This window comes from Coloeus monedula (assembly GCF_965178545.1).
Source record: "Coloeus monedula genome assembly, chromosome: 4".
Lineage (NCBI taxonomy): Eukaryota > Metazoa > Chordata > Aves > Passeriformes > Corvidae > Coloeus > Coloeus monedula.
Genome location: NC_138784.1, coordinates 66,699,907 through 66,720,959, shown reverse-complemented (window position 1 = coordinate 66,720,959; position 21,053 = coordinate 66,699,907). Strand labels below are relative to the sequence as shown.

Below are 21,053 nucleotides of genomic sequence, written 5' to 3'. Positions count from 1 at the left end.
GCACAGTGAAGTGCTTCACTGGTTGGAAACTTGCCAAAAAAGCTTTTAGAGTAAAGCAAAGAAACACCTTCAATCATTGTTGAGGGCTTTCAAGCATTCCATTTTATCTGAAAAATCAAATATGTTAAAGACATCTAATTCACTTTTTACTTATTGACCCGACAACTCATTTAAAAAATGTGCAGCTTCTGAAAAAGAAGTGGAAGGAAGGATCTAGGTAAGAAGAAAAGAAAGAAAGGTGTGATTTCTATTATCAAGCTGCCATACGTATGCATTATCACCTTCATTTTGAATAGGCTTTAATGTGCTTTCAGAACAAACATCTTATTAAAAGCAAGATATACTATTGTATTCAATTTATTAACACTCTGTAGGTTCTTCAGTTTAAAATGGAGAAGTACAATATGCTAAGAAAAGCTTTTGCAGGCTGCTATTGTGAGCATTTTCTAAGAGTTCATTGAATTTGTGGCACAGATGAAGCTAGCTGGTTTTTTGATTTTACCTTTCACCCTCAAATTCAATTGCTCATGTAAATCTGGGATAAGTAATTCATAGCACTTTACTACCTTTGATGAATCAGAAATGGACTTCAAGGATGCTGTTTATTTTGTCTGTAAGCTTTTTTGTGAAATGTTTTCATTTCAAAACTAACAATATATTTTTCTGTGGTTTATCCTTGTCAGTATAACTAGGATCTGACTAGTTTTCTCACTTTCCAAGGAAAACTCATTTCCCTGTTGCTCGTCACATTTTATTCTAACCCTTTTTACACTGAATTTAGGAAATGAGCCAATATTTTGGGAAAAAAGAGTATTAACCAACTTAACTTTGTTGTCAATATTTATTAATTGGAAGAGAGAGATAACGATATTTTTAATTAAAACTGAAAAAAACCTGATATAATTGAATATGCACAAAAAGTTAATCAATGGCATAAGAATCAAATATAGCTTCTCTTAATAAAGGCAGACTTCTAAGTTTGAGAAATTCAGAAATTCAGGTTTGGTTCTTACTTCAGAGAAGGAATGCCATTCATAATAGCAAACCTTAGAGATTTTTTTTTAAGGAAACTAAACCCAAATATGTTTGAAATATTTCCTGCCAGAAAGAGCAAATACCATGAATATATAGATACGGACTTCTACATGTATTTTTTAATATTAAAAACTGAGCTTTTCTGAAAGTCTGAGATGAATGGGTTGGATTTTTGCAGGTGGAGATATTTGTGGGTTTCTTCACTCCACTTGTGTTTTTTTTTTCCAAATGACAAAACCACAGGCGTCATGCAGGCCCTGGTATCTTACCTTATTTTGTCCCAAGATTCCTGTAAGATACTAGATGAAATTTTGGCTTATCTTTATCAAATCTCATTACCTTTAGAAAAGGACCTAACAGGGGAGTTGGAAAGTTTCCATATTTAAAACTTTGTAGACTTCTACACTCCCAAGAAGCACTGTTCCTAGAAAAGAGGCTTGTGCAATGGATGAGAACAGAAAATGTTTGATGTCTGCACTCTTTTGCAGTTGAAATACCACAGAAATTTTAATAGATGTTTCATTTTGCATAGACTTTCAAATGCTCTGGGAGTGCAAGACAATCCTATTATTAAGAACTGCATTTTGCTCATGGGATTTGGGAATTCTTAGCTTTCCATATCCTGAGTATAATGCAATTCTCATTAGAATTTAAACAAAAGGTGAAAATGTGTCTCTTTTATGTCCTGCAAATGATGATATGTAGTTTCAGATATTTCTGTAGACTAAGCCACAAAGCAAAAGACGTGCATAACACAGAGCAGAGAAATTCTTGAAAATTAGCAATATCCTAACAAGTCCTAACATCATGTAAAGAAATGCTTAAAAATTCTACCTGATTTGACCAGAAATGTATGTTAAGCATTTGCTTTCTTTTTTACCAGGTATTCTTTCTATCAGCTATGGGCAAATAAGAGCTCTAGAAATAAATAAACAAATCTAGGTCTCATAGGAGTTATATGAGGATTTATCAAGTCTTGAGAACTCTGGGCCACCTCTGTGACTGTGATTCATGTGTTTGTAGAACACACTATCATTCTGCTTTAATTTTCCCATTTTTTAGTCACAAATTATATTGCACTGAAATACTATGAAGTGTAACTTTTTTTAAAATGTGCGCATAAATATAAAAATGACCAGACCAGATCCTTGCTTTTAAAAATGGGTGAATAATCCCTGATGAATTATTAATTCAGGTAGGATTGTCTCAGTCCTTTGGGCATTACTACTTCTCAGGAGGGTAATTTCAGTTTTGCATTTCTTAAGAGTTACACATGAGTACAGTAGAACTAAAAAGTTTGGCTCTATTGATATTTTTCTGTGCTTGCACAAAATTCTAGTGTTTTCACCTCATAAAACTTCTTGTACTTTGCCCTTTTTTGTGAGATTTTTCCTACATAAAAATTTAAAGAAAACTTCCAGCAAAAGTTTTCTGCCAGACTGAATGTTCTCCATAAAGGCAAATTTAATTTAATCTAATTTGCTATGGGCATCGTAGCTTAAATGACCTCTAGACCTAAAGTATTCTAAAATACTCATAGAGGAAGTCTTGCAGAGCACTTCCCCACCTTTCCAATAGAACATTTCAGTTTTATTTTACCAGTATTTGCAGATATTTTGTCCTAAAGCTGTGTTGCTGCAAAAAAGGGTGGTTTGGTTTCTTTTCACTTTTGGTGAGAGATATCAGCAAAAAAAACCCCAGAAGCTGGATTAAGACTGAAATGTTTTCAAAACCATATTATTAATATATTTATTAATCCCAAGTGATGATTGCCATTTCTTCTGCTGGCAGTTGCTTTGACTTATTTTCCTTAATACAGGGATCACACCACATGGGAGATTTAATTCCAAATACTTCTAGTCTCCCTTGGTCTCTTGTGTTTTGGGTCTACATTAATTACATCGGGGCAAGTAAGAGTATATGAGCATACAAAACCTGTTAAGATGATCTTGGAGGCATGTAGAAAGCCAGACAGAGTATTACCTCCTGCAGACCTGCCAGCACAGTCATTTGAGAATGGTTCCTGTGCATGCTGTGCCACAGAATGTGTCTGGGCATTGCTTAGGTGTGTTGGGGGCAGCTGTAACGAGCACGATATGGATGAAAGCAGAGTGTGTTCAGGATTGATCTGTGTTTTATTTTGAAACACAGACATCATACTCTCTGTGAAGAATAAAGCATGCTCTATCCTAAAAAGTCATGCAGTTGCACATCAGTAAGCATCCTGTGTCAAGAATAACCACCAAGAGGAAATATTGTTCAAGAGAAAACAAGTTTTATTTATAGCAATAGATACATAGCATTTACAGATTAATTAACCTTGAAAATTGGAAAGAAAAGTCCATCCGTTTAGTAGTAAGTTCTTCAGACATTCGACCAAGAGCAGTAGGAAAAAGTTTCCCTCTATTTCTGTGAAAATATTTACAATATTATGAATTATGCCATGATTGTGAACTATGAATGCTGCTTTTATGAAAAAATAAATATGACATGGAAAAGACAGGATTTCCTTTACAGATTCACATCAGTAGTTTTTGCTGACACGGGAACAGTTCACTGACTTACATGTACTAGTAAGAGTAGAGCAGTGCAAATCCGTTAATCTAATTGAACTGGTGTATACTTGTCAAGAATATAATGTCCTTAATTCATTCAGTTCCTCATGTCATCTCTATATTGATAAGAAAATATAAAGATAAATACAACTGAATTCATCAAATCCTTTTATTTATACATGAGGTCTGCAATATTGTATTTTTAAAAGCTTTAAATGTTTTAATATGAAACAGAGCAAATAGTCTTCTTTCTTACTTCAAGATAATGGATTAAAGCTTACAGATTTCTGAGATATTAGATATGCTTTTCTGTATTGCTCAGTGTTCATAAACAACGTTTAGGTGATAATTTGAGAATCAGACAAATTTTAAGATTGTGCTGGTCCTACTTAAATGGGTGGGAGTTATTTTTATGCACATATAAATTGTATAAATTTTCCTCTGTGTTTATACTTGCACATGTATTTATACATGTATCTACATGCATACATGCTCAAAGAGATCATCTAATAGTGTTTGTGTATTCATGTCTATGTACAGGAACACACATTTAGCTGAGTCTCTTGGAGGTCTACAAGGAACTAAAGCTGGTGGGTTCAGATCGTCTGAGAACACAAGTGGTTAAACTAGAATATGCCCATACTTTTGAAATTTTACCTCTTTCGTGTTTTAAACTCCAGGAATATTTTATATTCAGTGGGAACAGCATCTTTGTGTCTTACTGCTGGAAGGAAGTCCTGGCCCTTGGAGTCAATTTGCACGGTTGATGAATGCTCACTCAGTGCAGGAATCCATGGTTTACTTACACCTGTGATTTTCAGTTCACTGTGTCCAAATAACACACAGACTGCTGGTCTCATAAGGACAGTTTAGCACAATGCTGATACAGTGTTAGATCACTGGACAAGTGTTTGGAGGTATTTGTAGTACAATACCTGCTGAAATAGTTTTGGAGGGCTTTTCTAGGCAGAAAGTAGCTAAGTTAGGATGGCTTCTGCTCATATAGTTTTTTGAAGCTGTAACAGTTGTCAGCCCATCAAGTTCAGTAAACTTCCTAAAGTGAAACCAAAAGAAAGCAATCCTCAGCCAGGTGGATCGCAAAGTTTGTAACGTGAACTGTGTAAAATGAGAAGGGGCTAAAGGAAGGCAAGGCAAGGCAAGGCAAGGGAGGGGAGGGGAAAGAGGCCCAGGAAATTTTGCCTGTTGCCAAGGGGGTCATTGATGGGAGAAGTTTGGAATGACTGCTTTGCTGCAATAGTCTCCTGCCTTTCTCTGAAGTTTTCACTGCTATGTCTTCTCTGGGTGTGAACAGAGAATGGCATCACCCTTGACAAGACACTCCACCCTTTTTTGCAGCATTCCTTCTTTCCTCTTCAGCCTAAGTCCCCCATCTTCCATTACCCCTTTTTAAACACTTGTAGTTTCTCCCTCTCGTGCTTTCTGCAATCTCAGTTCACGCATCTGTAGTACTGTGCAATGGTGCTGTGGAGAGCTGAGCTGAAATAGTCTCAAGCAACACAGCATAAATTTTGGGAAACAAAATGATGCTTTTCTTCAAACTAAAATCAGTTTAATAGATATTTTCCGATTTACTTCATACTCTCTTCTTCACTGTGATCTTCCAGTGCTAAGCTCTTTTTCCAGTAGCCTTCTTGGTTAGGTTTGCAGGAGCCTTTCTGATTGTCTTTTTTAAAAAAACCCTGCCTTAATTTCATTTTTTTTTGCAAGAGAGAGCTATTTTGCTTGTTCAAAATTTCTCACATTGGCTCTTTCTTCACATCTTCATACTTCTGTGATATATCTGTCTGTCCACCCTGAATTCTAAAAAAGAGATGAATTCCAAAGAAGTGCTAATTTGTAAAGAATTTGAAAGTGAATAATACAGTGTAAGGGCCCAAACTTACACGTGTTAACATAGATTCTGATGGGAATGCTAAAATGCTGTGAACTTCAATAAGTCTTTGCCTAGAATAAGATTCATCTATATAAAATTTAAAATACTTTTTGAATTGTGTGCAGTTTTTGAACTAGAAGGATGTGCAAATCCATAACTAGGTGATTCCTTCTCTGAGTTGTTAAAGCCCAGGACTGTTCCCAAGGAGAGATTGCTATTCTCTCCATCCCACTGACAGCCAGCAGCCACAAGTCTAGCTTTCAAAGATTTCTCTGTATTTCTTTGCAGTTTGTGGCATAAGCATCAAATACCTGATGAGTGAAAAACCCTTGTTGTGATCTATGTAAGGAAACACAAACCTCTTTTCATTTAGCGCAGTTGTTAAGATTGAGAATGAGAAACATAATAGCAAGATGTTGAAACAACTCTTAAATCCTATTTCTCTTGTTCATGGCTTCCAGCATACCAGTGTAACATCAATAATTAAGAAGAAAAGTAATTTTGTTCTAATTATTTGTGATGTGAGCCTTTTTCTTGATTAACTGGAAAAGTCTTCATCATATTAAAGAGTAAAAGAAATGTTTTCCAGCTGCCGGCTTGTCTCGTGCCACTGAACTACTCCTGAAATAAGGTGTGCTCCTGAAGCTTTGCTTTATTGCAGTGATTGAGTGAAAGACGTGCACAAAACAGCTGCCAAAGCTGAATAATTAAATTATGATTCCTTCTGTTCTTTATTAATTAGGTGAGCTTGGAATAATTCTTAGAGCCTGGTAACTGCTGTCCAGAGTTGTTTTCTCAGAGATAGAGAAAAATAATTTAAATTAAAGTCTTAAGAAAGATTTGTGTTTATAAGATGCTCATTAAAACAATTAACAGTCAATATGCCAGACATTTGTTATGTGGGTAAGCCAAAGCAATCTGAAAAGAAAACATGGCCTGACATATTCTGAAATTCATTACATTTTTCACATTTAGGAGGAAATGGAGAGATTTCTTAGGGTTTCTTCCTAAAATTCATGCAAATTGTGTAAGATGAGCTATAGGAATTGTTTTTGGTTTTTTGGGCAGTTTCTGGACACACTTGAAGTGACAATAAACTCAATGAAGTATTGATCCAGACAGGAAAAGAGTTTTTAAAAAATATATATTAGAAATCATTAATTTTACAGGTCAATTTCATCACTGAAAAATGTGGTCCAAAGTTTGGATCATACTTTCATAATTTATATGTGAAAATCTATTTTTCCTGTGTTACACAGTGTTGTAATACCCTGTAAAAATCTTCCTATATTTTAGTTTTTATCTGTGGATAAAAGAGTAAAGAAAGAGCTGTATAAGGCTCTCTGCTGATGCAGTTTAAGGAAAATTATGCAAAATGTTGACATTTTTCTATTCCAGTGAGATTCTTAAAATATATTAATGTTACTTGGGTATTTTTGCTTAGAGTTTAGTTACAGTGACTTTGTGTGATATGTTTCTTGTGATATATGATTTTTTTTGTGAAGATAAGCCTTGGAATATACATAATTCAGCCACTCTTATGGATCACCAAGAAGCTACCCTCTTGAGTTTTTACTCCATTTTAGTGTCATATGCCTAAAATTTGATTCCTTTTTGTAACAGCTGATTGCAGCATTGATAAACGTGGTCTTATTTGTTGGCTGTATTGGATGGAGCACAGTGGCAATGTAACAAATGTGCACAAGTTATTTTGGGGAGAAATTCTACTAAATGTTTGCCTATTGAATAGTAGAAAAAATTTTTTTCAAAGTCTTTTGCAGATTTGTTGGAGTTGGAGGACTGGCATATTTTCTATATTTGGTTATGGTAGTGCAAGAGGTTCATTACATCACAGCACCTACTTAAATATGAGTTCACAATGCCAATTTCTTGTGAATCCAAAGTAAAATTATGTCCAAACTGTTTAACTAGGCACCTGTACTCTACTAGTCGCAGTATTTACAATCTAGATAATATGCAAATCAATTTAGACTTTTTTATTTTATTTATATTTTTTTTATGTTCTTTCATCAACTAAAGAAAGTAGTGCTGAATAATTATAATAAACATACTTTGCTGCTTTAATTAAACTGATCAGATAGTGTGATATAGAGGTTAATTAGCTGCTAACAAATTAATTTCATTTTCCCACCTGGAAATCTGCTTTGTAATCACTTGCATTTTGCCTTATAAAGAGAAGCCATTTGCAGTTGCTTTTACTTTGAGGAAGTTACTGTGATGAGGAAATTAGCAGTTTCCTGGACCTTTTGGAAGAATTTATTTACCAAAATTAAAATGGATTTAAAATATTTTTGTTTCTCAGCGTTGTCTCTGTCTTCCTTGCTTTTGGCTTAGAGGACTGGAGGAAGAATAGAGAGGATGGTTATTTCTATCTCTTTATATATGTAGCTGGTTCTTTTAAATTTGGTAACTCCAGAAGAGGCCCCTTATGATTTTCTTTCCTGGTCATTTGTGACATATGCAAATACCTAAAATCCTAGGTTTTACTGGAGATCAAAATATCATTCTTGAGGATAATTTTTCAGCTTGACTAACTAAAACGACAGTCAGTCTGTGATATCGGCAACTATACCAGAGAATAATACCAATGTGGTTTTGCAACTAAATTTTCAGTCACTAAGTGTTCATTCCTGCATGAAGTATTTGGCCTTTGATGCTTAATTGTTTACCACATTTGATTTGTTTCGTTCACCAGTTGCACCAAAAAATTAAAGCAAATTTTAAAAAGCCCCCAAAATTAAAAACAATTCATAAAAAAATAGACTATCCTTACCAGTAGGGAAAATGCCAAAATTCCATTGTTTTATTAACAATTATCTCCATGTCAAACAGAGGTTTCTGTTTGACTACAGACCATTGAGCCAGAGGATGTCTTTATGCAGAAATTGTTAATGGGGTATGTTGTATTCCTTCAGAACAGACAGCTCTGTAGATTTTGATTTGGGTGTGTGTTTGTCTGACTTGTATTTCTCATCATCTTATGGGCTCTATTTCATTTAACCTCACACATTCAACTACTTTTGACTTTTAATTCTACAGTCAAAGCGCAATTAGTACTTGAAATGTATTCTTAACTTTTTTCATGAAGTTAGGTATCATCCTGGCAGTTTAAGTAGTCCAATGGCAGTTTCTAACAGTTATTCTTACAGTGACAAATACCTCCAAATTGGGGAATTTTGTTTGACATGGAGAAATGTTGCCTATTCTTGAGAGTTTCTACGATGAATTCCAGAGATCTGAAGGCATAAATACTCTTTCTAGTGTTTGTTATCCTTCTTTTTGAGGTTATGCAGGTAACCTTAATACTCTTCCCTACCTCCCTTTTTTCTAAGTAAATGTATAATGTAGCATAATATGGACACTGAGGCAAAAGAATAAAAAATCCTACTTACTGTATCCTGTGAAAAATAGCACGGTTTCCTCTTGAGATTTGAATGTTATATAAAAAACTTCTTACTCAGCTTTACTAATTATTATTTGCACGGGACAAATTAAATCAAGCATGGTTAAATTCAGCACGTAATCAGATATTGTCACAGGGAGCAGGGGGACACGAGGAAAGGTGTCGCTGAGAAGGTCAGGCCAGTGAGTGGAGCAAGCAGTGGCTGGGTGGCAGCACCGTTCTGCACACACAGTCACTGTGCACAGAGTAAGCTGAGACCTGCCCTGGTCACAGAGCTGATGAGTTGGCAGAGCCTAGCCTGGGGCATGTGGGATGTCAGATACCTAGAGATTTATGTTGGAATCTCAGATATTTCCAAAGTTTTAGATTCTTCTAAGTTTAGACTTCAATGAACTCTTTGAAGATCTTAGTTTTTAACTCAGATATCTAAAATCTGACCACCATCGGCACTGCTGTCTTTGGATCTAGACTCAGATCAAAATTCCTCAGAATCGATGTCAAGGGCTTGAAAGTATATCTTTCATAGAGTGTATTTTTATCTAGATTCTGCATGTGTGCATTACACTTCTCTGTTTATACAGATGCCGTATATAAGCCCTGTATTAGGCTTGTATGTTTTAGTCCCGCTGTCAAGCACTCAGATAATTGATAAATTACTCATTTTATTTATCACTCTGATGCATCTGTGAATGGTCAAGTGACCACCTCATGAAAACTGTCTATAAATTTGAAGGTTTATGGATTGATAATTTCAGAGAAGGAATAACCTGTAGATGAATGCTGATAAAGTTGATCTTTCTCACCATTTAAAAGAAAGGATATTCTATGACTAGGAGTGTACAGCACCTTTAATTCCCCTTTATGTTATTTGCTGTAATCTTTACCTTCAACTTTTCATTTCAGTTATTAGTCTCAGTGGAATCTTGGGAAAAAAACCCTTTACAGGAATCTGATAAAAAAGGCTTGTCATAAATTATAGTGCAGACCTGGAAGGTTTTAATTAGTGTATGAAATTTAATATTCTGACAAAGCAGTATTTAATCAAATTATGTTTGGGTAAAAACGTTTAACCCAAGTGACTCATTTGTCCATATTATGGGTAATATAGCACATATTTCTTGATTGAGTGTTATTTCACTGTTCGATTTTTTATTTTAATAGTTTGATTTTTAAAATATCTTGTTTCTATGTCCAGTTTCAAGATCATGTTTTAAATGCACTTTCTAACCGGTTTCTTACAGCCCATATTCAGGCAGTGTACTTGCATGCATACACTGTAATTATAATTACAGCTGGTTTACTATACTGCCTGAAATTTTGTTCACTTTAAAGACAAGTGATAAATCAATATTTTTGCACATGGATACTGAAGGGAAAAAAAAGCTATTAGCTGCTAATCCACTTATTTTATATGTGTAATTTCACTTACATAAAATCACAAAGCTGTAACAAAAGAGATGGTAGTAGTTGACACTTTCATTTTTTTTCCATGTTTGCAAGCTTTTATTCCCTAATGTTATCCTCTTTAAAGATAAATGTAATATTTTTATGTGTGATAGGCCATATTTAGCTTTCTTTTCTTAAAGGTCTAATTGTCCCTTAAACTGCATGTCAGGCTGTATAAAGGATTAAACTAAAACTGCCTGGATTATTTGTCATAGGATTTATTAGGATAGGTTTAAACCTTAATTACCCCAAAGGTATTAGAGTGAAGTTTTTTTAATATACTTCTTTATCCTTTAAGGGGATACAAGGAATTTTTTTTTTTTTTTTAATTAAAGTGGATATTTTGCCAACACTTAATGAAATGCCTTTTTAGCATTTGTAGGCATTTACAATAATTTCCCTTGGTCTGCCTATAAAGAGTGAAATGGACCAGTATTATTAATATTTTAATTGCTTCATGCTAAGCAAAAAGACTACCAGTTCTTTTACTAATGTGACTGTGTTTTCCAAGTGTGTGGGATTAATATGATTTTCAAATATTCTCCAAATTTGTATCTATAATTCCAAGAATTTATTTGTAAACTGAAGAGTCAAGATCAGACTTGTGTTTGCAGCATGGTTTGGTTTTTCTCAGATTTTAATTTCTTTCTCTACCTCTTACCTGCAAACTAAAAGAATCCTCACTACTTGCAGATTACCTGCAATATAGAGCAGTTTTTATACATTGCCTCACTTTGGGTGCTTTAGCACTTCTTGGGTAAATACTTAGAAGTCATGGGAAGTATCTTGTTTTAAAACAAAATCCAAATAAACATATTTGGCTGTAATTTCAGATTTTAAAACATGAACTACTAATTATGCGGTAGTATATATTTGCAATATAACCTGCTACACTAATTTTAAGTTTGCCTCCAGGGGTTTCCTGAAGAAAATCTTTGAATTTTGGAGACCTTTAACAAATGCTCCTCTATTTTCTTTTCTGAGGGAGCTCATTATCTTCTAGCATCTCTGTAATGGCTAAAAGTGAAATTTTTTTACTTTCACATTTTATCTACAATTGTTTTGGAAATGCATCTTTTAGGGAAAAAAGGATAATTGTGGTATATGTCAAAATTAATACATTATATTAATTTCTTATGATATAAAAAGCTGAAGAAAACCTTTTTTTTTCTTTTCCTCACCCTTTCTTTATTTTTTTAAAAATAATCTATTTATTTTCTTGTAGTTCATTATAGAGTCTCATAAAGTTCTAGAATTCACTTTAGGCCAATCTCCCCTGTAGGCCTAACCCCATTTTAGGCTGCATCACAGGACCTGGGTTCAGCAGAGCCTCTAGAAAGCCCATGGATAGACCTGAGGGTTTATGTAATCTTAACCACAGCTTCAGTGAAAGCAGTGTTTCTGAACAGACTGCATTGGATGTTTGTTGAAAAAGACTTCAAAAAACAATCTTTAGACTAGTTGGTGGAATACATATATCATGAAAAGTTCTTGGAATTCTAGCATAAGGTTAAGAGAGGAGGTTTTCCTGCATACACCGCTACATGACAGGCATGACCAGGAGCTTTCATTCTGGCACTTGGTAAAGGAGGATGTATATCTCTAACCAGCAAAATGGCATAAATATACTACTGCAATTTTTGCTGTACATAATTATCTGTAGTGTCCAACGTCCTGTTGCAATGCGATCCCTTCTCGTTGTTCTAGAAAGAACTTGATTGAAAAAAGCATTATTTCATGAGATGAAAAGCCAGCTTCAGCTTCATTCATGTAATCCTGAGTTGAGTTTAGGCATTTATTTGTTAAATCAATGGACTGTGTCTGTAAACTTGCTCTGTAGAGAAGCAAAATCTGAGGGTAAGTTAGTCTTTGTGTGAGCTCAAATTTCATCTGCAGATATTCGGAAAGATGATGTTTTCCCATGCTTTTCTTCTACATGTCTCTTTAAATCTCTAGACACAGAGATTATAAAGACCATCAACTTTGGATTTTGTGTGTTGAAATTTAAGAACTTATTAATATTACCCAATGTGTAATGTTTCCCATTGGACTTGTTTTCTACCGTGAGCTGGAAAATAGAGAAGTAATGAAATGAAAAACAATGTAAAGATAGTGGAATAATCTCACTTCAGCAGATAATACTACCAATGAAAGTGTGGAAGAAAAATTATGAAAGAAAATAAAATAGTAAGAGTCAAAAATAAAACATTTATGACCTGGTCCTTAGTGTAATTTTTATATGGCTTGCCTACGTCTTTCTTAGATACTAAACCTTTTTGCTTTGAAAGGGGAATTAAAGATGTTGAAAACTACCCTTCACCTTCCCAGCTGCAGAGATTTTTTACAATCATATGCTGATACTACACTAAAGTTTTTTATTTATGCATGTGGTCTCCTAAAGTCTTTCTTTCATTCATTTAACTTCAGGACTGTCTTACCAAATCCCTTCAGTGGTGAACAGAAAAAGCAGTGAGTCTTTACCCCCTCTCTCTCACAGCATTACTGGACAAAGAACAAAAATAAATATCTAGGATATTTACACTGTACCTACGGTTTGCTGACCAAGTTTGCAATATTACTTGGTGGCAAAAGTGTACAACAGTGGGAAGATTCAAATTCCTTTTGTCAAGAAGTTAATAAATAACTAAACTACTCACTTGAGAGTCAGCAACAAAGCAATTTGTTCTTGTCAACTAGAAGTGGTTAAATTATGAAAAATTGTCCCCTAAAGATCTGAGTGATCCATTAATCTAATTTGTGACCCGTACAGCATTCAGTGTGTTGTAGCACTGGGTATCTCATATTTTCTATATTAAGAGTAGTGAGATATGTCCAATGTCAGTGTCAGTTTATGCATTGTATAGGTAATATTTCCAGGGAGGGTAATGGACTACAAGATATGGATAGCCTCACAAATAATATCTAAGTCATTTGGGCAGGGAGTGTTTATTTTCATTAACTTGTAAATTTATCATGTTCCTGAAACATAATTCTAATAGGTGATTTAAAAAATACTGTTCAGTCCAGTAGAGATAGATAGTAAAGCTATGCCAGCTTTGAGAAATTTAAACAAATAAAAAAACCATAAATGACAAGGAAAGTATAATTGTGAAAACAAAGAATCATTTTGTTTAAGTAGATAAAGAGAGTTGTGTCTATTGATGACTGTGTTAAAAATCCTATACAATAATGATTTGATGACAAGTAAACAAGAGCAGTGGAGAGGGGCTCAGGAAATAAACTCATCTCTAGATGAGAGTCAATACAGGAGAGGGCCTAATAGAAATTGTGTTTCATGAAAGCGTTCCTTTAAAAAACGAAAGCAGTAAACCAAAACAGTTAATTATGTCTGTATTGCTTTTCCTGCTCTCATTTTTACTGACAAAAACCTTCTAGGGATGAGACTGTGAGGCAACTGCTCTAATACAACCTGACATAAGGATTTGTGATGAACAATTTTTTTTTTTTCTTTTTTTTTTTAAACTAAACAGATGACCTTGTGGTGAAAACACTTGTGGTAACATTTCTAGCTAGTATCAGTCAGAGCTGGATCCTTTGCAGTTTCAAATGTTGCCTCCTAAAGAATCAGAGGGGCTTTTGAACCAATCACATTTTTTACAGAGCAGTTATTTTGTACATAACTATTTACAAAGTGAAGAGGAACCAAAGAAAATAGAATCTTTTGCCCTGACTTACTCAAAGACTTCCACAAGCATTTTATGGTCTTTTCTTTACAACAATCAAGTGAATAAACAATTAGCTTCAGTCTTTAATGATGAAAAGAATTTCCTCCTGTGTCTGTACTGCCTTGAGATCTATCTTTGTTGTCCAGATACCAACACAAAACCAACTGTCCTATGGATAGAAGAGTGTCTTGATGGAAAAGCAGAAAAGTTCATTTTGAGGGAAAAGGATGAGTTTGTGTTAATAGCATTTACCTCAAAATGGCATTTAGCTGATCTGTAATATATTTCATGTTTGACTCTCTAAAAGGTCACAAAGGAGAATAAATGATATCATTGTTTACGGAATGAGTAAAATTATGGTTTGTATAGATGAACTGCATTACCTTGTAATACATGTCATACTTCTTTAGTGAAAGTAAAAATTGTCGTTGGCTTACCCACTTGAAAACTGATTACTGAAAGCATTCTTTCCTGTTGTTATTTATAAAGGAGAACACTTTGTGTTCAACTTTTTATTTAGATACATAAAAGGTATTACCATAAACAACTGAAAAAAAAAAAAGAGACAATTTTTGGAGGTCAACAGCAATCACCTACTTTAAGCACACTGCTGGATATTAAGAAATGTAACTTCTCCTTTTCTTCATTCAAAATCTATAAAGGTACTTAAAAATACTATGTTCATACATGTCTCTATTTCATACAGAATTGCACATAAAATTGATTGGTTTTATTCAAAAAGCTTTGGGCACATTGCAGAAATTCTATTTGGTGGAAAGCTGCTCCAGTGATTCTAAGTCTTCAAGGATTTTGAATGGTTCAATAATGTTTAAACAGAAAACAAAACTGTATTCCATAGGACATACCTCAATTTTCAAGCTGCTGTAGAAGTTAACACTGAATGTAATTTCTGACTGATTTTGGAATGGCAACTAGCAACCTTCTCCTTCTTTGCTTTGCTTGAATTACATGGTACAGTGTTTTCACAGAGCTGCCAGGATCTGCTCTACACTCCAACAGCCAGACTCTCATGTGATGTATTTTCACAGATTTTATTTTCACAGTGGGAGGTGAATAAAACAATAAACATGTGTGCAGCAAATACTTACTCCACTAAGCAAAGCCTGTACCTCGGTGTATCTATTGCCTGCTGGATGTCATGGTGCATAAATCCCCTAATTGCACAGTGAAAGTCACATGTCTGTGACAGAAACAGCTTATGGAAGCCTTTTATGAGCTCTGGAGTTTGTCCAATGTTATCTGTACTTTTCTAGCTGTGTTTTGAGCGACTTATGTATCCTCCCACAGAAGAACCATTAAATTAATGAAGTTAAGCCTGAGCATGGGAAATTGTGCATGCAACAGAGAAAGCAAAGATCAAAGCCTGTCATGTTTCAAAGAGAATACATAAAGAACTGTGGGTTTATTTCAAAATCTATCTTACAATAGTAGAGATTATTGCTACATAAATTTATTTTCTTTTTCAAACTAACAGAATTACTTTTCTTTCTCTTACAGAATAATGATATAATCTATTACAATGCAAAAGACGATCAGAATGATGTAAGTAATATGTTTCATTTAATTACATTCCCTGTAATCTCAGAAAATTAGGGGATTGAAAATATTAATGAAACTCTAAGATGATAATTTAAAGATTTGGCAGAAGCAAAAAAGGAAAAAACTTAAAATGTCTTCAAAAATTTCCTCAAGAGCCAGGCAATATTTTATGTTCTAATTCTCAAAGTCTGTCTCCTCTCATACAGTTTGAATTACTGGTTAGGCAGAAAATGTGCTGGAGAATGAAGATCCTGACAGCAGTATAATTCACTTTTTGAAATGTAATAAAATCATAATTGTAGGATTGGTGAATCAACATGATAAATGTAAATAATTGACTTTACTCTGAAGGAACCATTTCCTGGCCTTATTTTCCAAGATCATATTATATTGTTCTGTATTCTTCACAATAAAATTTTTATATGAGGAGAAAGAGGATGTGAAATCTTACTAAACAATTATTTTCATTCACTTTGTGATCATTATGTGACTGTAATAAGATTTGGGAAAATAGAAAATCCAATCACAAGATTTAGAGTAAATGTATGATACTTCAATTCCTGATTTACTAAAACTCTTACTTTAAAAGGTTTGAAGTCTCCTATCTGCCATTAATTGTTAAAAAGGCAATACAAGTTATCCTCACCTTCACTGGAGATAATACAACTGCTTGTCTTCATTGTAGATTTAATTTATAAAACCATAGAAAAATGTTGTAAATGTATTAATCAGAATTGCCAGCGTGCTTCATTTGCACTTTTTAATCAAGTGTACTTTAGAGATTGATGGCATCACTATTGTAATTGATGCTTCTGCTGTAAGGCAATTAAGGTACATAGATCATCAAGCAGAACTTTTTCATATGGTTGTATAGAGATATGAGTACTTGATTTAAGATACAACAAACTACTGTCCTGGGTTTTAAAGTTTGCATGATTTAAGTAAAATTCATTAGTAGTAACCTAATTTGAAATATATTGTTCTGTTCTCATTAAATTCACTGGGATGGCAGATGCTAATTTTTTCTGGAAACAGAATTTCGAAGCTAAAATATTGGATTTTTAATCTAAATATACCAGATAGTGATGGTAGATTGTGGTGTGAAATAAGAGACTGTGATGTATCTGTTATGATTGAGTAGTACTGGGAAAGGTCTTGAGATTACTACTTCTACAACCTAAATCCAAATCTGTTTGGCAAGCCAGGAAAGGAAATACTATTTCAGAGTTTATTGTCTTTGGTTTTTATCATTTTTTTCCGGATATTCTTTTCCTTTCAAGAAAAAAAGTGCACACACACCCACCCTAAAAAAAATTTTGTCAGACCATATATTCTGTTTTATTTCTGTTTCAGTTTTAATTTCTTTATATGTCCTTTTGAACTATTAAAATGAAGTTTATAATAATGTTTACTGTCAAGGAGTGATAAGGATACAATTGTCTTTTTCAGTGATAGTGGGTTTTTTTTTTTGAGATCTTCATCCAGATCTCAGCTATGTATGCAAACACCACAGACTCTTCTTCCCTCTTCCTGCCTGAAAAAAAAAAAAAAAAAAGTTTGAGACAGATTTTTTTCTTTCAATATTGAGAAATTTTAATAGAATCATCTCTGAAGCACTGGTTAGTAAAACTGTGTTTGCAATCCATTTCTTTCTGTCTCTATGAAGTCCAGACTTTCTTTCCTCTTCCATGCTGTGAGCCTTCATTTATTCACAGGAAATGATATTGTATTTATCTTTGAGTACAATCAAGAATAATTAGTAGCAGAAATTAGTTTATTTAAATTAGACATCTAAACTAATCTCTGTGAGTATCTCTAGAAAGCTGTTCAGTTTGTTTTGAGACAGATATCTAAGGTCATTTGAACTAAATCAGTTCTAGGTATGTGTTCCTCTGTGTTGACCAGGTTCCTATAACAGATCCTTTTAGATCTTAACTTTTGGATGTTGAAGAATTAGAAGAAATTAATCTCAAAGTTCTGGCCTGACAGTTTTTATTTGTCTCCACTCATCCTTTGAATATTACAGCTTTTTCAGAAGAGCAATCCTCTTAAAGTCTGTGTATTTCCGTGGTGTATGTTTACACGCTGCAGTACCATTTGCTTTCCTTCTTCCCGTTTCCATACCACATTCAGTAGATCCTTCTCTCATTTTTCATCTGCTGTCACGATGGGCCTTTTCAAATCTAATGACTGGGTTTGCTTGTACTAAAAAAAATAAAAGAGCATGTGGAGGCCAATCATTCTCTGGCCTTTGGATTTCTCAGTCTCTCAGATAAAACGATCAATTTGTAACCCCGTAGTCCATCAATCAGTAATAGACCTTTTGTGCTCTTTATCCTACAACAGCAATTATATTCTGCTTGCTTATTTCCCCCTCCCCCCCAGTGCTCTATATAATGCGTGAGCACTTGATGATAATTAATGAGTTTTATCCTCACAACAAGGTAGGAGGTATTGTATTCCCATTTTTTACATCTCGTAGGAAGATAATGGCCAAACTTGTAATTTAATACAGGTCTCCCAGGTTTTCATCCATTGTCCTTTTCCCAAGAACCCTTTCAGTTTGATATATTGCAGCCTGTTTGTGCACTTTAATTTGCAGGTGTCAACAGCTTGTTGTATTTGGACAAATGCTGCAGTGCTTATATTGGACAACTGAGTAGTCCCACATTAAGCTGCTCTTCCTCATTAGTTCTCATATTGCTTTTCCTGTTTTCTCATCTTGTCCTTTGTACCCCTACCTTATTTATAGTAATTTTGCTTCACTGCTCAATTCTTCCCTCTTCTTTATATTGGTCTCCATTTTATTTCCAGTTATTCCACATCTGTTTACAGATTCTTCCTAATTTTTTTTTTTCTGTTTCCTTGTGTTCAAATAATCCACAACTCCACCATGCACTGAATTGCTCAGTTGCCTAATTTTCTTTTATCCCAAATTCTTTCCTTAATGTTTCTCTCATCTCCTCCTTGCATCTTGCTCCTTTTCCAAAATTTTTAGTGTAATTTCTTATCATGGTTTTATAAACTTTTTCCTGCACAAGATAAAACAGCCTAAGGAAATGAAGATTGAATTTTTTCAATGATTTGATGGAAAGAACTAAGTATTACAAGTAAAAAAATGTCTCTAACATGAAACCAGCCTCACATCATTGGAAGTCTGCAGTTTCCCTGTAGTCCCTAGGTTTGAATTGGGAGCAGACAATTGCATCTCCTCGCAAGAGTTGTGTCCCTAGTTAGCAAAACTGATTTATTAGACATTTCCTTCATGCAGTCTCATATTGGTTTGCAGTCATAACTAACAGGGATGTGCTCCTTGTGCAGTTATTGACCATGTACTAAGTGATAGCAGCACTTTTTATTTTATTTTACTGAATTACTGTAAAATTATGGGTCCCTTTGGGCAGTAAGTATCTGCACAAAGTGTGGACTCATAATGTGACTAGGAGTCAATGTGCAGATTCCACTAGAGGCAAAAATCTGGAGCATGGCTATGGTTGATTTTAAAACAAATACATTTTTTGTTACTTTATAATAAAGAAGGAAGAAATCTTAAAACCGATAAGCTGTCTGTGCCATATGGTTTAGGAATTTTTCCTAATTCAGTGGTGCCTTGTTATTTTGGAATAATTTGTGAAACATTAGCTCTCTTTGAGTTTAAACCACAGCATAAATGTAGCTATCAGGTTGAGGTTTTATAAATACTGATGAAAAGAAATCTACATCAAATTGAAAACTGCTGAAAAAACTAGAAAGCCTCGTTAGTTTTGAATGTAAATTCTTTAGAAAAATCATGGTGTGTTTTAACAAACATTTTAGAAAACAAAATAATTTCCACCCCTCAAACTTTTTTTTTTTTTTTTTTTTTTTTTTTTTTTTTTTTTTTTTAAATAGGAAGTTATGAATAGGTATTGGGCAGAAGTAAGCAGAGACCAGAATGGCATGTTCCTTGTGGATTTGCTTCTTCCCAAGAAGAGACTTGGAGGTTTATAGGCAGTGACAGTGATTATGGAAGTTTATTGAGTCTCTGCTTTTACCCTTACACAAGTCTTGCCTTTTCTACTACTTCATGATATCAAGGTTGCAAAATCAGCATATATATGCGCCTATGATTAATTTAATAAAGAGAATTCTGTTAATGAATTATGCCACGTTTACTTGCAAACAAGTCTGAACCTACTGTAGATTTGATCAAAGAAATGCTGGTTTGTTTTTTGTTTTCCTCCAGCCACAAGAATTTAGGAGTTTCCTGCCTTTTTCCCTTATAATATACATTGAAAAATGGCTGATTTATTTATTTTATTCTACTTGATATTTTATGTATTTTATAGATGGACATCAGAGAAAAGAAAAGTTTCCTCTGTAACCCAGTGGTTCAGGAGCTGCGTGTTGGGTCAGGTAGAGCCCTTGAGGGGGAGATGGCACCTGAGTGTGGTCAGTTTGGAGGAGTGTCTGGAACTGAGGCAGGGTAGATGGGGGACTCCAGTGATCAAGTCTCAAAGGAGACAGGTATAAAAAGATTTCTAGAGACTGAAAGGGTGATGCCAGATTTCTGCAAGTCCAGTAGCTGCCAGTTGCTGGATTAAAAATTGAAACTGAGTGTAATGGCTGGCCCTGACACTACAGGGAAAGCTGGGACAGTGACTGCTTTTGCATGTCATCCAACAGATACAGATTTCCTCTGGCTTTTCAAGGCTTTTAAACCTGCTTCTGATAAGACAGAACTTTTAGAAAGCTCCCTTTTATCTGCATGTGTAAGAGTAGCTCTATCTCAGTGCTTTCACTGTGTCTGGATGCAAGCATGCAAATAACCAAATCAGTCTTACCATCTGGGTTTAGCTAATGGTGGACTTCAAAGCATCAGGTTTCTCCTGAGCTAAAGCTACTGACTTTTCAGTGTTTCATAGACAGTGAAGGACAGGCACTTCCAATAGGAAATTTACCTCAAATAATTTAGAATGGGCTTAAGTGCTAAGCTGTAGAGGATGTAGGCTCCTTTTGCAATAGGGCAGCCTAGCAAGAGTAACCAGCTAACTTCCCTAGCTCCCTCAGGTCTCTTATTCCCTCTGCTTTCATTGCATGACAACCAATATGGTTTGACATTACAGTCATAACTATGATGTGTTGTGTTTCTTTTCATCTTTGCTTTGTCCTTTCCTGCTTCGATACTGAAGAAATATTTTAAATAAGTCATAAAAGATTTGCTCCAGCTATTCTCATTTATGATAAGCGGGCAAAGTCTATCTCACAGCGATTGGAAAATCTAGATAGATAACTCCACAACAACTGTGATTTGCACACCCCTGCAAGAAGGTGCCAACAAGTAGGTGTTGTACATACAGCATATCTGTTTAGAGCTTATTTTTATGACTGCTATTCTTCATGTGTGTAAGTTGCAGCTACTTTTAGATTTACTTTCTTCTTTGTCTGAACTACCAAGTTTTTTAACCTGGCCA

General features: G+C 34.5%; 1 protein-coding gene across 4 annotated transcripts in view; it reads left to right on the top strand.

Moving 5' to 3' along the window:
* Window positions 1-21,053, top strand: part of CACNA2D1 (calcium voltage-gated channel auxiliary subunit alpha2delta 1) — a 365,472-nt gene that overhangs the window by 177,354 nt on the left and 167,065 nt on the right. For all 4 annotated transcript variants that reach the window (XM_082280237.1, XM_082280236.1, XM_082280239.1 and 1 more), the window contains exon 5: window positions 15,559-15,603. In XM_082280237.1, coding sequence (XP_082136363.1) covers window positions 15,559-15,603 — 45 coding nt within the window. The remainder of the gene's footprint in view (window positions 1-15,558; window positions 15,604-21,053) is intronic.